The sequence below is a fragment of the Anabrus simplex genome, chromosome X, assembly GCF_040414725.1.
Source record: "Anabrus simplex isolate iqAnaSimp1 chromosome X, ASM4041472v1, whole genome shotgun sequence".
In the NCBI taxonomy this organism is placed as follows: domain Eukaryota; kingdom Metazoa; phylum Arthropoda; class Insecta; order Orthoptera; family Tettigoniidae; genus Anabrus; species Anabrus simplex.
In genome coordinates this window covers 115,672,148-115,693,021 of record NC_090279.1, presented here as the reverse complement: position 1 = coordinate 115,693,021, position 20,874 = coordinate 115,672,148, and the positions used below count along the sequence as shown (strand labels likewise).

The window sequence follows — 20,874 nt, the reverse complement described above, 5'->3', positions numbered from 1 at the left end:
AATGATTCGAAGCAGTGTATCGATTCATTCAAGTGTCCGAGTGAATCGATTGACAGGAACAGCGAACTTACGGCACTCGATTCAGCTTACTCCCACCGGACAGTGCTGAGTGGCGCACTCGCTGGACGTTGACGGGGAGCCGAGCTTCCGCTGCAGCAAGACAGTGAATCATGGTACATCGAAAGAATCGTGAACGAGCGCGGCTCAGTGAGAAATGATACACACAGCTCCTTATCGGCTCACTGGACACGCGGAGAGCCGAGCTTCCGCTGCAGCGAGACAGTGAATCATGGCACATCGAAAGAATCGTGAACGAGCGCGGCTCAGTGAGACACATGATACACACGGCTCCTTATCGGCTCACTGGACACGCGGAGAGCCGAGCTTCCGCTGCAGCGAGACATACAGTGAGCCATGCTACACTGAAAGGATCGCATGCTATAATGCACTCTCGAGCTCAGCTCATTTGAAAATAATACCCATTTGCATTCACTGTCCTCTTCTTACAAAGAGGTTTAAATAATAGATGGATTTATTTGCAGTGTTAAAAAGGTAGTCACAACATAATTCTGAAGTAGCTTGTAAGTAGGTAGGCTATTAGGTTATACTATTTATTAGTTTAATGAATCTTAGTATTATAACTTAGTTGACATTTGACAATTAAACTCGACTCTAGCCTGCCCTATGACTATGACTCATGTTCATGACCACTCAAAAGTACCTGTTTTATATTGGGAAGGACGGCTCAGTATTCTCTCAGTTCATGTGTCACATCGTTGCACAAGACTTCAATCATATGTGGACAGACGCAATAACGGTATGTTGAATCAGAAAACCAGCGGGCTGTACATCTCGGGTAGCCTATACAAAATATGACGATTTAAAAAATCATCAGCTGATAGAAAAATACATATTTTCAAAAATGACTGAGCGAGTTGTCATGCGGTTAGTATCGCGTAGCTATGTGCTTGCATTCGGGGGATGGTGGGTTCGAATCCCACCGTCGGCAGCCGTTAAGATGGTTTTCCGTAGTTTCCCCATTTTCACACCAGGAAATGCTGGGACTGTACCTTAATTCAGGTCATGGCTGCTACCTTCCTAATCCTAACCTTTCCCACCCTGCGTCGCCGGAAACCTTCGATGTAATAGAGTAACTAGCATTTTTTCTAAGAAAGGAGTTCATAGTATGAAGACCAGATGGCAGCTGCGAGCACTGAATGCTGTTGCTGCTGTCTTACCAGCACATACTACACAGATGCCGTAGGAGCGGTGACCAATGAGCCGTGAATCGGATCACTGTATCGATTCAGTAACGTGAACGGAATCAAATGAATCGATTCAGTAAAATAAATCGAATGTCCCATCACTATTAAGCAGGGGGACAAAAAAAAGTGAATAACTATAGAGGAATCACACTAAAAGTACTGGAAAGGATTTAAGAGAGGAGATTGAGAAGAAGAGTTTCAAGAGGAACAGTATGGCTTCAGAAATCGAAGATCTATAGTGGAGCCAATCTTCAGGATGACAATTAATGGAAAAGAGTTGAGAAATGGAAACGATCTGGTCATGACATTCATAGATCTAACAAAGGCATACGATAGTGTTCCCAAAGGGAAGGTGTGGGTAACCAAGGTCAAAAACACACTGGCTACACAAACTATAGAAATGGTGTAAGTGATTTACATCAACTGCATCAGCAGGGTACAGACTCCGGTTGGAAAAGCGGACCATCATCATTTCCCCTTATCCAGCTCCTGCCAGGTCGGGATATTTATGGTACTTCTCTTCCTCTTCCACGATCTTGTCCCTGTCTAAATTTCATCTTCTTATGCCGCCCTTCACTGATTCAATCCATCTTGTTCTAGGTTTTGCTCTTTTGCCCTCGCATTTTGCCTCCAGCGTCTGTCTTGGAATTCTATTCTCCACCATTCTCTTTACATGTCCAAACCACCTTAGTTTATTGTTTTCAACTCTCTCATTTAGCTTTCGTATCCCAACTTCCTTCCTAACATCTTCAATACTCACTCTGTCTTTCCTTGTCTTTCCTATCATGCTTCTTAGGAATTTCCTCTCACTAGCTTCAATTCTACTCTCTTGCCTGCTAGTCAAAGTCCAAGTCTCAGCTGCATAAGTCAGTATGGGTACATTTTGTATATTTTCTCTTTACTTTTGCTTGGTACTTCTTTGCTCCAAACAAGTTTTCTTACACTTTGGTAGAACGCATTACAGTGGACCCCTCGATTCTCTACTTTTCGAGGGACCATGAAAATAAAACGTACAACACGGGAAAACGGAAAATTCGAGAATGAATAAAAACCATCAACAATTTGGCTAAACATCACAAAAATGAAACAGGACTATGTATAATTATAATCTTACAAAAACTCCTAAAACAAACCAAACTACAGTCCCAATGGGACTTTGCCTGCCAAGTGACCGCTGCTCACCCCGAAGGCCTGCAGATTACGAGGTGACGCATGGTCAGTGTGACGAATCTTCTCGGCTGATATTCCTAGCTCTCTAGATTGGGGTCGCCATCTCACCATTAGATAGCTCCTCAATTAACCTCTTCAGTGGCACGCCCGAGAAATTCTCGGGTGGCGCACGCCTGCCCATAACGTCACCGCCCGAGAAATTCTCGTTTAGCTGCAGTGTTCATTTCGCGATCGCCCAATAATTTCTCGGGTACTCTAATCGTTTGGGAAAATGTTTTCAAGTATTCTCAACAGATGGCGGGAGGATTTCCAGCTGTATTCACGTAGCGTCTGGCTTAAAATATGCCTTATCTTCTCTACTTTACATATACAACCTCTGGCCAGCTGACGAGGTAAACAGAAATGGCGAGCGCGAAACGGAAGAGAAGTTTGTCTGAAGACAAAATAAGGAACTACATCAAAGATGAATCACTAAGTGACATTAGTATTTCTGATAGTAGCTATAATGATTCTATTGATTCTTCAGATGATGACCTTAGTAATTCTAGTGAAAGTGAAGAAGATATTACGTCAGACGCTAAGGTGATGGTAGATGTTGAATATACATTCGTTTGGAAAAAGTGTAAGCCTGGGGATAGTGTGCGACCTAACATTATTCCATTTACGGGAAATCCTGGTGTGAGGCTTAGCTTATTACCAGAGGTGAGTGCGATTGACTGTTTTGAACTGATTCTAACAGATAAAGTTGTAAATTTGACAGTGACCGAAAAAAATTTGTTGGCCCTATGCTTAAAGTGCATTGAAAACCTTGTAAATAAATCTCCGCATGGAAGGGTACAGTTTTGGAAAAAAGAAGCTCTTACAAAATTTGGCAATTTATTGCGTTAGTATTGCTGATGGGAATAATACAAAAGCCTGAAATAAAAATGCATTGCTCACAGGACAGTATAGGCCCTACTCAAAACACCATTATTTTATGAAACTATATCACAGGCCTACTCTAAAAAGTGTAAATAGAGTGTAAAGTAAGTTTTTATTAACCTTGAATAATATATGAATGTGTTCCCTTAATAATTGTTACTCATTCCTTGGTTCCTAAAAATAAATAAATTCCTCCAAAAAAACCCTCACTTTTCTGGCACAGGAGGTCTGCCAAAACCCGCCACTGAAGGGGTTAAAGGTAATCACGTAGGCAGAGTGGACCTGGAACCAGACTTATATCCAACTCAATTTTACAGGGGATTCTTTGTCAGTTTCCCGTGAAAACTTCTTTCAGTTAATCAACTTTGATTAGCCAAACTCTTCGAAAAATCTAATAACGCCAAGGCAAACGACAATCGACCACAAGTAGTTCTTAATTCCCTCATCTAATAAAATAAAGCACGTTGGATACAAAAGCGCCCAACATGATGGTGAAATCCCTTCTTTTCTTAATCTTTCATTGTAATTTGGCCTCCGGTATACTGTTCGTAGGAAGTTTCTGGAAATCTTGTACCGTGTTCGCGTAATTTAGGCCTACATTGACTTTTAAAGGTTATGTTGAACTTGAAAACATGGTTTCGAATGTAAGTATCGATTGTCAAAAGTTCTCAAATGCATTATATTCAATTCTGCCCATCACAAATCCAATCAAATTGGAAAGATAAAAGAAATATCATCAAAACTTCAGAAATTACGGTTATTCGTGACCTTGAGGTCATATGAAAAGCGCGCCCGCTGCACATGTCAGTAAGAGTTGGAAATGATACAAACCATTTAAATGTAACGTGCGCAAATAAAACGACTGCGGTTTTTGGTATTTTAACATGAAAACATAAAATTCCCAATCTTACATTAGGACCTAAACAGTAATAGGCAATCCCAAGACCTCCCATGGCTTTCTTTTTTAATGTAAGGTGCAACATCTGTTTTGGTCTCCTTAACATAGGTTAATCGTGTACGATAATATTAAAATACTAAATTTGTGTTAAGAAGGAGCAGTTTCGATTCCTGCCTGAAAGCCCAGTTACTCTACAGTGCCCTGAGGAAAGTGCCGAAAATCTGTTCGGCAGTACAATAGAAAAAATTTAAAAATATCTAACCCTGGACATAATATAGACATTTTATAAGTGCGAACATTTGACGAAACTCGTTCCGTGTTCAAGCAGAGCTGTCAAAATGTACCGTGTCTCCTTACATTTGTTGTGGCCACTATCTGCTTTATGATTTTCCGTGATTCTCTTTAACAATACCACCCGAATGCGATGCTAAGATGGTCCCTTATGCAAGTTCACCGCCGGTCGCTTTTCCAGTACCAGTACAGTATTTGCTCTAATTATCGCAATGACGGGGCATTAACGCCAAGATCCATAAGTATGCCATAGCCATCCTTTCGTGAGATACAGTTTATTAAAAAACGATTGATTGAGGATATAGCGTTGATGGGACTGGAATTTCTGGACGGTTGATCCGAGAAATCATTCCTTCGAGGAACGGATAATGCGGGATTTTTACAACGTGATTTAATTACGATGCTTGCGGGACCACATAATATGAATGCACATTCCAGGAAAACGTAGTTTCCGGGAACGGATAATCAAGGATCCACTGTACTCTGCTGTACTCTCCATGTCCACCTTAGCATTTTGCATTAATTCACTTCCTATGTATTTAAAGCTGTAAACAATTTCCAGACTCTGACTTCTAATTTTCACAGTGCCCTTTCCTTGCCTTTCCCCTCCTGACATCACCACAGTCTTGCTTTTCTCTGTGCTGTATTTCAAGCCATACTTCTCAGTTTTTCGTTCAGTACATCTAGTTGTTGTTGCACTTCTCTGCTGTCCTTTGCCCAGATCACATCATCTGCTAATAGCAGACGGGTTGGTTTAGAAATGAAACTGAACTAAAACAGGAGAGTGTGCTGTCACCTTTTTTATTTCTAATGGTTATGGATGAAATTGGAAAGGAGACAAAAGAAACATATGGGAACAGCAAAAAAGTACAAGTTGGCATACTACAGTAAATGAGAAAATTGAAAAATATGGTATGAAAATTAGCACAGAGATAAACAAGACCGTGGTGTGATATAACAAGGAGAAAGATAAGGAAAAGGCATTGTGAAAACTGGTGGTCCAACTCTTGAAATTGTAGACAGTTTGAAATACCTAGGGAGTGAAGGTTGGACATGGAGATTAGCAAGAGGGTGCATTCTACCAGAGTGTAAGAAACCATGTCTGGAGTAAGGAAGTAGATGATGTACAATACTGAGCTATGTGCCTGAGACCTGGACAATGACAAGTAGGAGGAGAGTAGAATTCAAGCCAGCGAAATGAGAAATGAGGATGTGAGAAAACTGATAGGAGTAAACTGAGATGATTTGGACATGTAAGGAGGATGGAGGAGAAAAAAATACCAAAACAGATGATGGAGAAGTTTGAGGGAAAGAGGGACAATTAGAACAAAGTGGATGAAAAAAGAGTGCAAGACGAATAAACCTGGACTGGAACAAAATGTTGGAAAGTGAGAGGAAGGTGAAGAAGGGCCATAAATGCCCCCAACCTGGCAGGAGCTGGATAAGGGGAAAGGAGGAGGAGGATTATCTACATCAATTAGTGTAGCACTTTCTGCAGCCAAGAAATAATAATACTTAAACTTCTAACAGATTAGACAGTGTATTCCCTTTAAGCATCCAGACTTTGGCTTGCTTCCTTCTCTTGCCCAGCCTCAAACTTTCACTCATGTTACTGTATTCATTCTCAAAACATCTCACAATCAGTGGGAACAGAAAGTGAAATCGAATTAAGAAAGTGATAATTTGAATTGACTCATTTGAATTTCTGATAATTGTGGTAAATTTTGTCTGATATGGGAAATAACATCAGCGGTGGCCAGTTCACAGTGTGTACAGTTACTGCACACCGACTTTGCGCGCATGAAGAGCTCGGTAGGCGAGTCCGCTCTCAGGAAAAGAGAGATGTAATGTGGTGGGGAGCACTGACTGTAGAGTTGCCTGTACGAGTTTGACAGCTAGGGAACATAGCATACACAATTCAGGGCGACAGTTCACGGGGAGGAGCACTTCTGGAGGCCAGCTCGTCACACAGCATATCAGGTGCTGCACAGGTGCAAAATTCCTGGCCAGCGCTATTATAGCCTTTGATAGTAAATAAATTACTTGTTGGAGAGCTTTAACTGATATTTTATTGGTCTTCCTAAACAACAGACTCGACTGCTTCCTTAGAATTACTATAGATCTGAGAGAGAGAGAGAGAGAAAGAATAAGAAGGGAACCTATATTATGGCAAACACACTGCCATCCTATCACGTGTTCCTTTCTTATCTGACTTGAATTGACACTTGCTCATTACTTTCCCATACTATATTATCCTTTTCTTCTCTTGTGTTTGTCCCATGTTCCTATTCTTTTACCACCTGTATTTGCGTTATGTTGTCCCACATGAAGACTGAAGATCTGTTAAGATGGCCTTCAATTAGATGATGCCGCCCTTCTGATGAAGCTGGGAAGCAGAAGCGAGCTCGTCAGGGCTGAAAAGAGAACTGGGAAGGAGAGAACCTGTTTTCTTCTTCTTCTTATCTTTCTTCATATTTTGAGAGCACATTGCAACACTTTAAGCAACTATTTGTTTTGTCGATTTCTTGGTAGGGACTGTGAGAGCCATCCAGTCCTCCCAGTACTTCTTCATACGTGTTGATATTCTTGCCCTTTCTTGTGTAGAGAATATTCTAGTCGAGATTTTCTTCTTTGCGATTGTAAAGTGTACAGTCATACTTTTAAGTGTTGTGTTTACTTTTTTCTTATCCATAGTGCCATCCGGTGTAAGGACAATTTCTTTCACATCCTCCCTAATTTATTTTATCCATCTGCATCCAGTTGCATTTTTTGAAGCAAGATTGTAGTGCACTAGCTGTTTCAGAAGTCAGGAATCTGACATTCTCAGGATGTAGCCCAAGTACCCTAGTCTTTCTTTGTGCATGGTATCAGTAACTGGTTCTAATTTCTGATATATAACGATGTTAGGTACTATTCACCATTGCCCATCTTTTTGATAGCTTTTAATGATACAAGTTCTTCCAATTCGTCTCTCAATCTTCTGTAATCTGTCAGTTTTGGATTGTTCATTTAGATGGAATAATGTTTCTGCAGCATATGTGACTTCTGGCTTTATGACTGTATTGTAATGTTTGAGTTTTGCATTAATGGATAAGCATTTCTTTTTGCAAGTTTCCAATGTTAATTTTTGTGCCTTAGATAACTTGCCCTGTCTATCTGAATAATAATAATAATGTTTCTGGCTCTAAGTCCCACTAACTACTTTTTCTACTGTTCCCATTGATGCTTTCAGGGATCGTACTAATATACATGATACAGGCTTTTGGGCTTATGCCACGTCAAGAAAATAAGGCGAAATTCTTTACGTTTCGCAGAGAACACTGCTGTGCATCTTCAGAAAAAAATCTTGACTGTTCACGATGAATTCTTCTCCAAGAATGGAGTTTCAATTTAGACAATCACAGAAGTGAAGTGGCACATTCATTAGTCACCAGATGGGTCGCCGTTCACAGTACAGCGCTAGCATTCGAAGCGGAAGCTGCCGGAACCAAAAGCCTATATCATGTCTACCTTTTACCTTTTTTTAAAACTGTTCTTGGAGACGCCGAGGTACCAGAATTTAGTCCCCCAGGAGTTCTTTAACGTGCCAGTAAATCTACCAACATGAGGCTGGTGTATTTGAGCTAAATACCACTGGACTGAGCCAGGATCAAACCTGCCAAGTTGGGGTCAGAAGGCCAGCACCTCAACTCTTTGCGCCACTCAGCCCGGCAAATCTATTTGAAGACTGCAGTGGAGATTGTCTTTGTCCTTTTGTGTTTCCATGTTGCTCCTCACCTCCACTTCCGACATACTGAACTGCCATTGTCTTCATCCTATTACCATATGTATCAATAAGTTTTTGCTGGTTTTTGTGGCAAAGGAAAGGCATAATTTTCAAGGGAAATTAATACTTTGTTTATTCAAAATATTGGCCATCGGTTTCTACACACTTCGCCCATCTTTCGGGAAAGTTATGAATACCATGCCAGAAAAACTGCTGGTCTTTTGCAGCAAATCATTCGTCCAGCCATTTTCCAACTTCCTCAAAATTGCTGAAGTGCTGCTCTGCGAGCGCATGCCCCATTGATGTGAAGAGGTGATAGATGGCGCCAGGTCGGAAGAGCACAGCGTGTGCGAAAGGATTCCCATCCAAGCGATTTCGAGGTGTCTTTCACTGGTTTTCCTGTGTGAGACGGCGCATTGTCGCGTAACAAAATCACTTTTCCATGTCTTCTGTCCTAATGTGGTCGTCTTTCGATCAATGCGTGATTTAAATTATCGTATTTACTCGAATAATCCCCGCCGTCGAATAATGCCCGCACCCTCATTTTAGAATGGCTCATTTTGAAAAAAATGAAATGAACTAAAATTCCTTTCATCGGAAGAGTAACTTCGTATCATTCCGCAAGGTCCACATGGTCTTTATTCAAATATCACTGCTATGAAATATATTTTCCATGAAAATGTGCAAGTAGGTCTACTTATGTGACAGGTATTTCATTAATCTGAACTTGCAATAGACTCTATTCGAAGATTCATTGTCTCTTGCATCACTAGAATCCTCTCCTAAATTACTTATATGTTCGTCACACTCCCCGTCTAACACCCGTAGGCGGCTGGAATATCTAATTGAAAGATAAAATCACAGCGACGAGTAATATGATCAAGATTAATAAACATTTGACACATTTTAGGTTATCTAAAGCTTCGAACATAACCAACACATAGGTAGGCCTAAAATGAATTCTCAATTATAGCTAATATCTTGTACGGTACGCGACTGGGTGACTTTTAATGAAGAATGAAGGAATACTGACTTATTTTTTGAGTGACATACAATGTGTAGACTATAATAGGTTTTTCTTATTCCCTTTGTTAATGCTTTCTGCCACCAAGTTCAATAACAATTCACTCTCTTGGAAAGTCATATTAGGCTTCTTTCTCCGTTTCTGCTCAGTAGTGGACATAATTTATGCAAATTATTTGCAAACCCCGGATGGAATCAACGAGACCGACTCCTGTCGGTCTTGGAATCAAAAACTTGTTTACAATTCGATAGTGGCGACAGCACGTAGTCATTTGTTTCCTCACGGCCGACTTGATGCGTCGCTCTAGCTAGCTCAGCGAGGGATCCAGTCGGCCGTGGTTTCCTGTACGTCAGTATGAAAAAATGTGGTTCAAACTGAGATTGAAACGAAAACTTAGTTTTGGTAAACTGAGATAATAAGTTCTGTGGTGAATACGGAAATGAGCATTATCCGAAATAATGACAAATCCAAGTTTTGAAAATCTAAGATAACAGCAAAAGTTACCGACGTTGGTGAACATGGGCCTAAAACACTTCTCACACGTGGTCTCTTTTTACTGGACAGTAACACGACCGATGGTGGATAATTCTTTTCGTGCAATGTAAACACTTGAAATAGACACACTGGCAAAATCAGATGTTAGTTTTGCAATACAGTAAAACCTCGTTAATTCGAAGTCTTTGAATACAGAAATCGGACTTCCAATTATGTGATTTCGAATTAACAGCCATCTTGTAATTTAGAAATGCCAACCCTCACCAGTTTTTGCGGATTCTGCTTTTCCGCGTACTGCCTGCTACGTGATATTGTGGCTTTCCTTAAAACGCTGAATACAAAAGAATTATGATTTCACTCTATTTTCAACTGTGAAACACACTATAGACACACCGAAGGGAGTGAAAGAGCGGAAAGCTACCCCTGCAGCACGTTCCAGAAGACACGTTCTATCGTGACGTGGAGAAATTTTGAATTTAAATTACTCGTAAAATACGGTACTATTTAAAAAAATGTAAAGTCAGTTTAGAATTAAAAGTCTGAATTGTTTTCTGTTTAAATATGACATATGGGGACAGTTCTCTTCCACCTACGGTTGCACAAAGCATAACTGTACAATCAGCATCGAAAACTAGGTGAGCCAGGAGCGTGTTGGCAACCTTGACGCAAATAACACCCGCACCCCAATTTCGTGCCTCGAATTAAAAAAAAAATATGCGGGGATTATTCGCGTAAATACGGTAATCATTTTTTGGCAATAACGTTGTGCATTAACGGTTTTGTATAATTTTGTAAGAGGCTTCAGGGGTTCATAATACACAATACCGCTGTGGTCCCACCAGACACAACGCACTGACTTTCACACTGAAATCACCACGTTTAAATTGTCGAAACCATGTCTCCGATGGAGCATCTTCACCATATGTTTCTACCAGCTAACTATGACTTCACAGCCTTCTCCTTTTTTATAAATAAGAAAAGCAATGCATGCACCAAATGTTCTTTTTCAAGCACAAATGTTGACATGATCACTGAATGGTACAACACAGACCCTAATGTTCGGCAGACTGAACTTGTCTGTGTCGGATGAACAAACTGACAAGTGACATATAACCTGCATACAGTTCGCTGGCGCCATCTCTTAGTTAAACCCGAAAAGACTTATGCATACACACGGTATATGTCTCCCTCTCTGTGACTTGACACTTGTTTGTTCCTTTCCTATACTTATAACAAAGGACCTCAGTAGCTCATATAGTCCTATGACTAGTTTGCTCTTCAGAAATTCAATCCAACATGGCCTTTTTTTTTCTCTCAGAATCCCATGTGAATAATCAAGGGTTGTCTTCCATTTGCAACTTAACAGTAATGAACATCACTGGTAGCTATCAAGGTAACCAAGCCGCTTATTTTCACGCCCCGCACACGCAAAACTCGTTGACAATCAACGTCTGCCTCTTTATTATACACTGCTAGCCGCGGCAGCCGGTTGTACGGTGCCTCTGTGTAACGTCACTGGATCACGGGAAATAGTGAAGAGAGAATGACGTTCTATTAGCCTCTACAAAAATGTTTCTCAAGTCTGCAGAATGGCATCAAAACATGCGAGCCTTCGAATTTTTATACTTTCCAATACTTTACAGGTTGTAACCAAGTTTGAATATTCCAAATCCCAATATGTAGATCTTTTCCCCCTCCTCTGTTCTGATTTTTCTTTTGCTGATTAACAGTTTTACAGACAGCAGGAATATTTTCCTGATGGATCGTCGTATTGTAGAGACGCATGCAACAGGTATTGCCGACAAATTTTCAACGGGTTCTCTTTGATATTACAATGCCAATTTTAAGTTAATGGTTATTAAACGCATGGAAATAAAGAATAATTGTGCAGTAAAAAAAAAAAATGGCATAACTAAAGCCAATGTTCAGTGTTTGCATAAAGACAAAGATAGTCTAAAAATAAGTATGTCTTGCATTTGGATAAATTTGGTAACTCACCTAACAAATTGGAATTATCAATCTCTTAATTCGATTTCAGTTTCTGTTAGATGGTTCGCGAATGACTACAGTAAACCTTCATAACTAGTTTATGTCAAGTAGAAGAGCCAACAAACAGGGACATGAACACATTCTGATAAGGTCTGATCTATAACGCAGAGAAAACTAGATCGGGCCATCACCAGCGACAAACGGGTGGAGCAGGGTGACACTTACCCACTGGCCTCAGGAGGGAACCTGACCACAACCTTGCCCATCTCAGCTCCAGGGAGATCCACGAACTTCCCCTCATCTTTCCTCCCACCAGCGGCTGCGTCCACAGTCTCTGTCTGCTTTGACTTGACATCCCCTGGTAGAGCAGACACCACCTTCTCCACGTAGTCTTGTGAGGCGAGGAATGAGAACCAGCGCAGCACATTTTCAGGAGCTTTGTTATCCCTCATCATAGAGTTCCATGGCTGACTCACTGTAAACAACAAACACTCATTAGCGTCGACTGCTACTCTTTTTCGAATATACAAATTATTTTTGCTTTACAAAGGAAATATTAAATGTATCCTCCTTATTTAACACAAAACATAATTCCATCATTACATGGAGCGATAAAATTTAAAAACATGTTTCGACTCATTTGAGCCATCTTCAGTGAAATATGAGGGGGTTAAAGTAATCTACATAATACAAGCTAAAAAAGAGCTAAAAACATAATGAAGGAACAAAAGAAAAAACAAAAGAGTCGTGACAGAAATAAAAACAATAACAATATAAAATATTTACATTACTAGATGGAGCAATAAATAACTCGCCGAGACAAATTCAGTGAAAAAAAGGTTAATATAAAACATAACTGAATCCAAAAAGTGTGCTAAAACTAAGGAGAAAATAAAATAAATGATAGAGACGGAAACAAAGCAAAAGTGCTAATGGTGAGGTTGCGGACCTCTTAGTCTAGAAATTTTAGTTTGATAAACAATTCAAAAACAAGACGAAATCACTGTTGAAAATTCAGGCTGACAGTCTGCCACCACGAGTGGCTAGGAGGGGAGCGAAAAAGCTTGAGAAACCAAGTTTGAGAGGAGACAATATGCAGGTGAAATGTATGTGGTAAGTGATGGAAAAACGCCGATGAATTTAAAGTTTTAGAATAGCAGCATTTAGCGGTCCCGTTCTCGAAGATTGTTTCCAATGAAGGCTGAGTATATTTGCCTTATTTTAAATGGTCGGGAGGGCAGCGACAAAATTGAGAAGCTGCGTTAGAGAAGTAACAGGTGCACAGTGGAAACCGTCGATGAAGTTCCAATCTGTAATGGAGAAAATAAGGTTGTGTGAGAAAATTGGGCTGATAAGTAAAAAATGTGAAATGGGTGTGAAGAAATCTTTAAACTTACAGTACTTAAAAGATAGCCACCCTCTCGAATCGGCCTGGCCTTCTCAAACTTAACTGTCCCGTTCATACAATCAAGTCTATTGTTGGCTCAGCTGTGTTTGCGAGGATGGGACGAGCTGGGGGGAGGAAGGGGGTGCAGGGCTGGTGGGGAAAGGGGGGTGGGGGGAGTGGTGGTGAGTTGGAGGGATAGAGGTGGGGTTTGTTTTTATTATAGTAGTTCTGACAAATATATGGAATTAATGTTTCAAGTAGAATGTTCTTTCTTTCACTGATTTCATTTAAATTGTGAGAGGGGTTCATAAACTGATCTAAATCAATGTGGATGCTCTTGAGAACATTGAGTAAGGTGCCTTTTTGCTCCTAATAAAAGATCTTAAGATCTTTATCTATTGATGTGTAGTCGTGGCCGGATGCTTTATGATGTTCACTCATAGCCGAAAAACGATTATGTTTGAGGGCGATGCGATGTTCGACATATTTTATGACAAAATTGTGGCCTCTAGCTGGAATTACAGGATTGGCATTCTAATTTGTAAATTCCGGAGTTCAAATATCTATTATTAATGTTATTATTGTTATTGTTGACAGTGTGTGGATTGAAAATGAGTTTGGAGTTGGTGTGGGAGGTTCTAAACGCTATTTAGATGTTGTGGGTTTTTAATGTGTTTTTAAATTTTATTACTCCATCTAATGATGGAATTACGTTTTGTATTGAATTACGAGGATACATTTAATTTTTCCTTTGTAAAGTGAAAACCGTCAATATAGAAGGATTCTAATATCTTGTAATACAAATTCTCCTGCTTACTATCTGCTAGCAATATCACAATACAATATCAGTATACACAAGAACATACACAAAGGTAAAGACGATCACAGGGCAGTGCACGCTGAGGAAACCAGATCTAGAGTTAGAAACCAATTCATCATATATTGTGTAGTAGGTAGGCTTTTCTACAAATTATGCGATTAAGGTAAATTTCTTTCAAGGACCTGTTAACTCAACAATCTATCCGAAGATGCCTCCTAATGGAGACATAATGCCTGTGGCTCACGAGAGTCAACAGCTCCATAACCATGGCCTCCACAATATCCCAACTTGACAAAATTTCACAAGAGCCCCTTAAGAGGCATTATGGTCAGAAATCACTACGAAACTCCATTTCTATCTTTTTCTCTCCCTGAGTGACATCTCCACTCCTCATTTCACCTTTGGCCTTCCCTTCTAACTTCGCTTACACCTATCACGTTTATTTTGTTTATCTTCATTTCTCTCCATCATTTCCAACTTTCCAGGTTGTAACAAAGTTTGAATACTCCAAATCCCACTACATAGATCTTTCCCCCCTCTCCTGTTCTAATTTTTCTTTTGCTGCTGGAACCAATCAGAAGAGGTCAAAATAGAGGGAGAGACAACCAAAGACATAGCTGTACATAGACATGCTGTATTCCGAGAAGCCATTGAGGATGTTAACCTAGGCATCAGGATAAATGGCAATATCATTAATAACATCCGCTCTGCCAATGATACGGTTGTGTTAGCCAATAACTACTGAGTACTGGGGCCTATTCCACAAAAGTATGGTCTTGTACATTACAAGTTACTAGTGTGGGTTCTTGTAATGTATGGAGTTGTACATTTCTGTTCCACAAAAGATTGATAGTCTCTTGTATATTACCAGTGAATTGTTACAAGTTTTACAAGTGACGACATATCAATAAACATACTACGTCATAGCATGAATCAGCTGTTTATCTTCGTATTCCATTCGTTGAATTAGGTTATGCTTGCCTCATTTATCGTAATATCGTATTTTACTGTAACTTATGCAGCAAAGATTGAAAGAACTAATATTCCTGTGAATTTTTTAATGCTACGATGTTATTTTTCAGTTTATTTCTTTGATGATAGGAAATTACTCCGTTATTATCACCCATTCTGTTCTGCCGCGATCCTCGCGTATGTTCTACGAGAGTCTAACATACCTATTATACCTTGGTCTGTCATTAGGAATCAGATGCCGCTAATAACGATATTCGGCCGCCACACTTAATTGTTACGAAATTGCAAACTCTGCATGAATTGTTAAAATGATGTCAAGAGAAACAAAGTTATTCATTTTGAAGGAAATAGAAGGTAGGAAAGATATTCGTTTCGGTGGATTCAGCGAGAGTCTGAAAAAAACAAGAAAAAATAAATGGTTGGATGGAAATATTTGACTTGGGAAAAGCTCATGGAGCTTTTGAGGGGAAAAGTTGGACGTATGTAAGAGATATTCTGCTCATTAATGATTCCAGGAATGTCCTTGGAATATGTTTTTTTCAGTATTTTCAGGCCAACAAACAATTTGAGGAAATTTTATATCATTTATTGCAGCTATCACAGACCGAAGATTTTGCCATCCCAAGCATATCTGCAGTACCATGGTACTGACCACCATTTCCTAGCCAATGTAATGTTGTTAGTAAATGTTGTTTAGCAGAGAGAGATTTATTTCTGTTCGTAGGATATTTTAAGCTATGGCCAATATCTATCAAAAGTTCTTCCACTATATTGTGCTTAACCTAAAACGTTCATTGTATTCAAATACAGTGTTAAACTGGAAGTTTATTCTTTCCCTGTACAGACGATAGTTTTCATTTTCATCACCATCACTATCACTACTGCTAGACCACATATTTATCAAAATGTATCCAAAATAAGCGTATTTAAATAGCACTAGTACATTTATATATTATTGTCCTTTCACTGGTAGAGAATTCTTCTCAATTCGCTAGTAAGTTACAAGTACTAGTACTTTTGTGGAACACGCCTATAAAAATTCACTAGTAATTTGTAAGTATGGAGTAGTAAAGTACAACTGTAGAAAATTCTTTTGTGGAACAGAAACTCTGGTATTTGTACAAGTTACTAGAGAATTTACTTGTAATGTACAAGACCATACTTTTGTGGAACAGGCCCCTGATCTTCAAATTATCATTAATAACATTGTAAGGATCAGTGGAGCATTTGGTCTGCTCAAGAATATTGGGAAGACCAAGTTGACTGTATTTTTGAAAACACCCAATCAGACCTCCCAGCACAGCAACAACATAACTGTTCAGCAAGTGTCATCCTTGAAATAACTTGGGACTATAGTGCATGAGCATTGCAATCCCAAGAATGAAATCTTCTCCAGAATTGGGCAAGCCAAACATTTGTTCAACAGTATGAGGGCCCTATTCACCAGAACGGATATCAACCTTCAGCTCCAAGTTCGGATGTTTTGATACTATATTTTCCTTGTCCTGTGTGGTTTCAAAGCCTGGACCCTCTGCTGTAGAGGTGGACTGAAGCTTTCGAAATGTACTTCTACAGAAGAATGCTTTGAATATCCTGGATAGAAAAGGGAGACCAATGAGAAAGTCCTCAGCTTGTTAAATAACAAAAAAAAAAAAAAAAAAAAAGAGCCCCTAACAACCATCAAGGAATGAAAGGTCAGGTATATCGGACATCATGAGAAGTGAACAATATGAACTTCTCTAACTCGTCATTGAGGGGATATTTGTAGGACAACAATCTGTGAGGAGACGGAGAAATTCCTGGCTCAAAGACTTGTGCCAGTGGTATGGATGACATTTTATATAAATCTTTCGAGCCGCTGTTTTGAGAGTTGTAATCAATTGGATCGCCAAGCTTCATAGGGGGGCGGCGTCCTAAGAAGAACTACTCTCACAGTTTTCGGACATGCCAACGTGCCAGAATTTTGTCCAAAAGTAGTTCTTTTAAATGCCAGTAAACCTACCAACACAAAGACGATGTATTTGAGCATCAGACAGATCCAGGATCGAGCCCACCAACTTAAGCTCAGTCTGAGCTATCAGCCCAGTACAGAGGGAACTCTCCTAAACAGAGTGCTCAAAGAACCCACAGGATGCCCAAGATTGAGAGGGAAGGATCATCAAGTGACCACGATATAGCAACAGACTGAGCCAGCAGCAACTGTGGAGGATGCAAGATACATAAAAAAATGGCTAATATCTGTGCTGAATACACATGACTGTAATAGTATATACTGTATATGTAATAATAATATTGCTCACTTTCCAGGAAAAATGGAAATCTCATACCTGCTGGCTGAAAGAACTGCATAAAGACAAGCAGATACATGATGCAAGATCAGAGGACGTAAAGGAGATGGCCAACTTCAGGAATAAAGTTGCGGGTTTGAGGGATGATCCAGAGAAAGAACCTGCTAAACTGTAGAATATCTCAGCAAAAGAATGGTTGAAAAGGAGTATGAGGTTGGAAAACCTTTGGTTACAATGTAAAAAAAAAAAAAAGGAAGGTAGGTAGGTAGGTAACTTGTGTAATCGTAGTCTACAGATGGCTGTACTGATGTAAATAAATAATGTTATATTGGTTTAATGTCCCACTAACTACATTCTTGCGCTTTTTGGAGGCATGAATGTGCCAGAATCTTGTCTGGCAGGAGTTCTTTTACATGCTAGTAAATATACTGACATAAGGCTGACACATTTGAGCCCCTTCAAATACCAGCGGACTGAGCTTGAATCAAACCTGCCAAGTTGGGCTCAGAAGGCCAGCGTTCTAGCACCCAAGCTACTCAGCTCTTCTGCCATAGGCTGTAATGCCCCATATACTATATACAATAATAAGATGATGACAAAAACTATACAAAATAAAAGTAATTACAAGTAAACCAACGTTAGTTGTTAGCTCTCGTAAGGTGATCAAAAATGAATGTAAATTTCCATGCCTTATAAAAATTATAATAGTTTCACTTACAATAAAGAGTTCCCCAGACATTAAGGTCTGCTATAGACACATTATTTCCCACAAGGTAGGTGGCAGGGGCAAGACATTTGTTGAGGTAAAGCACCGCCTCGTGGAACTGGCGAGGACATTCCAGCTGACTGAAACTGAAGGTCAGCCAGTGGTCCACCTGTAAGAACAACATAACTGGATGCAGCAACACAATATAACTCTTTATACAGACAAGGTATTTTATTTATTTTCCTTCAATCATACATGTACAATTTAGGGATGGTAGATGGAGAAAGGGCAAGCCCCACATACACGGAAGTGCCTGCCTCCCCCCCCTCCCCCCATGTCTGTACATAAACTCTATTTAATACGTATGTATAGACAATTTTAAATTTACATATTTAAACTCCAAACACTGTACTCTTAGAATAATAATTATCTTGATTTATTCTATACATATTAGAATAAGAGGACCCAGTCATTTTTACCCTCACTCATACCCCTGTATACACACACATTCACAACCACTCCCACACGCGCAAGCACATACATTCGCCCACATTCAACTGCACTTGCACACATCTTTCTTGCAATTCTAATTTATACAAGTTATATACATCACATATGTGTTTCTATTTACATATAGATTTTCTTTACTGCATGGAGGAAGTCAGGAAGAGGAAGCAGTTTTACCTCAGATGGTAAGAGATTCCAGGTATGAGCAAACTCAGTATAAAGAGGTACAAATCAAGTGAGACAAAAAGACACCGCGGATAACTAACCCACTAACTGTGGTGGGTAACCAGGAACTCAGGGCGGCAGCGTGTTCCACTGTCCGTTAAATTTATTAAACTACTGTTCGAAGCTATTAACAAGTTCACCTGCATTTTTTAAATTTTTCACTCAACACTCACACACGCCCAACTCCTGCTCTCCAACAGGCCTCTTATAGTGCAAACTTGTTACACAACAGTTCACTTTACAACTCACGAGGCCAGTTGAACTCTCTCTGACAGAGTCGTTCCCGATGAATGATATACTATCCACTTCATATCCATATCGACTATAAGATCCAATTAATTGAAGGAACAAGAATCCACCTGATCGATACTTTCACTTTTATTTAGCCTTAGGCTATTTCAATAGACATTAGATTAAAAGTTCAGAACATGTTTCGAATGCGTTGCATTCATCATCAGCTGCTTGCATTTGGCAAAAGTAAAAATTAGCTAAAAACAGTCTCACAATTTTCTTAAAACCTTAAAAACAAGTGTTAGTAGTGCGTGTGTGAATGGATGGGGGGGGGAAGAGGGGGGGGGGATGCATTGAAGGCGTTTGTTAGTTAAACTAAGACTTATTATTAAAAATCTTAAAGTTAAAAACACTGATGGACTAAAATACAGTTCACTATGAGTCTTGTGAATTTTCCATGAGTTCGTTGATTACTGAAGAACTTGTATGCACTATGTGAAGTATTTCTGTTGAGCTATTAGTAAAAAGTTTCCTTGAGAAGGCATCCGGTGTTTTCACGTCTCTTATCTCCTGTTGAGTGGAGAGGTGTGGCTTGTTTCGAATATGAAGTTTGCTAATTTGTAGTTTGTATGAAAACAGTTGGATCGTCTGTATCACGATCTGTAACTGGCAGGAAAAGTGCGGCTGTTAGTTGGAGTTTGAAAGACGTAACGGATAATAAGTCTTTAAATGTAGGAAAGTATAAAAGTATGAACTTACCCTTGTCTTGCGTGTTAGTTTAACTTCCCGTGCTGCGGGAGTGGGTTTAATCCAGCTGCCTTCAGCCTTGTATTGTAACTGTGTGCTGTAGTTCGTGAGTTAGCCTGGTTAGGAGGGAGGGGAAATGCGGACGCGTCGTCATTTGCTATATCGGGCGGGGAGGAGGTTACTGCTTGTGACGTATCGGCCTTGTGATTGCTTGAAGTATGCGCTGGGCGTGTTTGCTTCCTTCGTAATAACTCAATGTATCTCAGCATGCATTCAAATAAGGGGTTCCTCTGTTCGTTTACTTCATTCAAATTCTTGTCCTTATTAAATGACTTGTCTAGAAGGATATGAATATTTTCCAGACTGTTCATTAACCTTCCCTTGTTTAGCGTATTGAGAATTACTAGGTCTTGTTTAATGTCTGTGAATCTATGGCCTGTTTCACTCATGTGTACTCCCATTGCTGAGAATCTTTTATGTTTCTCCGCGTTGACGTGTTCTAAGTACCTTATTGTGAAGTTACGTCCGGATTGCCCTATGTATGTGGCCTTGCACTGATTGCATGTCAGTTTATAAACACCTGAATCCTGGAACCGCTCCTCACTATTTTGATTGACCATATTGTGGTTGAAAAATTTTTGTCTTGTATTGTTAGTCGTCGAGAACGCTATTTTTATGTCATGCTTCTTGAATAAATTGGTAATTGCATAAATGTTGGGATTGTTAAAGGTGAACCTTACGTACTTTTTTGTTTGCTCTGATTGTTTTGTTAAGTTTGTTTGTAGTTTATGCTTGCGTTTGGCAATTAATCCGTTAATGGTTTTTAAGTTAAACGGATTAATTGCCAAACGCAAGCATAAACTACAAACAAACTTAACAAAACAATCAGAGCAAACAAAAAAGTACGTAAGGTTCACCTTTAACAATCCCAACATTTATGCAATTACCAATTTATTCAAGAAGCATGACATAAAAATAGCGTTCTCGACGACTAACAATACAAGACAAAAATTTTTCAACCACAATATGGTCAATCAAAATAGTGAGGAGCGGTTCCAGGATTCAGGTGTTTATAAACTGACATGCAATCAGTGCAAGGCCACATACATAGGGCAATCCGGACGTAACTTCACAATAAGGTACTTAGAACACGTCAACGCGGAGAAACATAA

The 20,874-nt window shown here is 39.6% G+C and overlaps 1 protein-coding gene across 1 annotated transcript in view; it reads right to left on the bottom strand.

Annotated features, from left to right (window-relative positions):
* GluProRS (Glutamyl-prolyl-tRNA synthetase) overlaps positions 1-20,874 on the bottom strand; it is a 399,755-nt gene that overhangs the window by 344,740 nt on the left and 34,141 nt on the right. Inside the window, exons 3-4 of the mRNA XM_068230702.1 lie at positions 18,005-18,161; positions 12,045-12,294 (exon numbers count right to left, since the gene is read on the bottom strand). Coding sequence (XP_068086803.1) covers positions 12,045-12,294; positions 18,005-18,161 — 407 coding nt within the window. The remainder of the gene's footprint in view (positions 1-12,044; positions 12,295-18,004; positions 18,162-20,874) is intronic.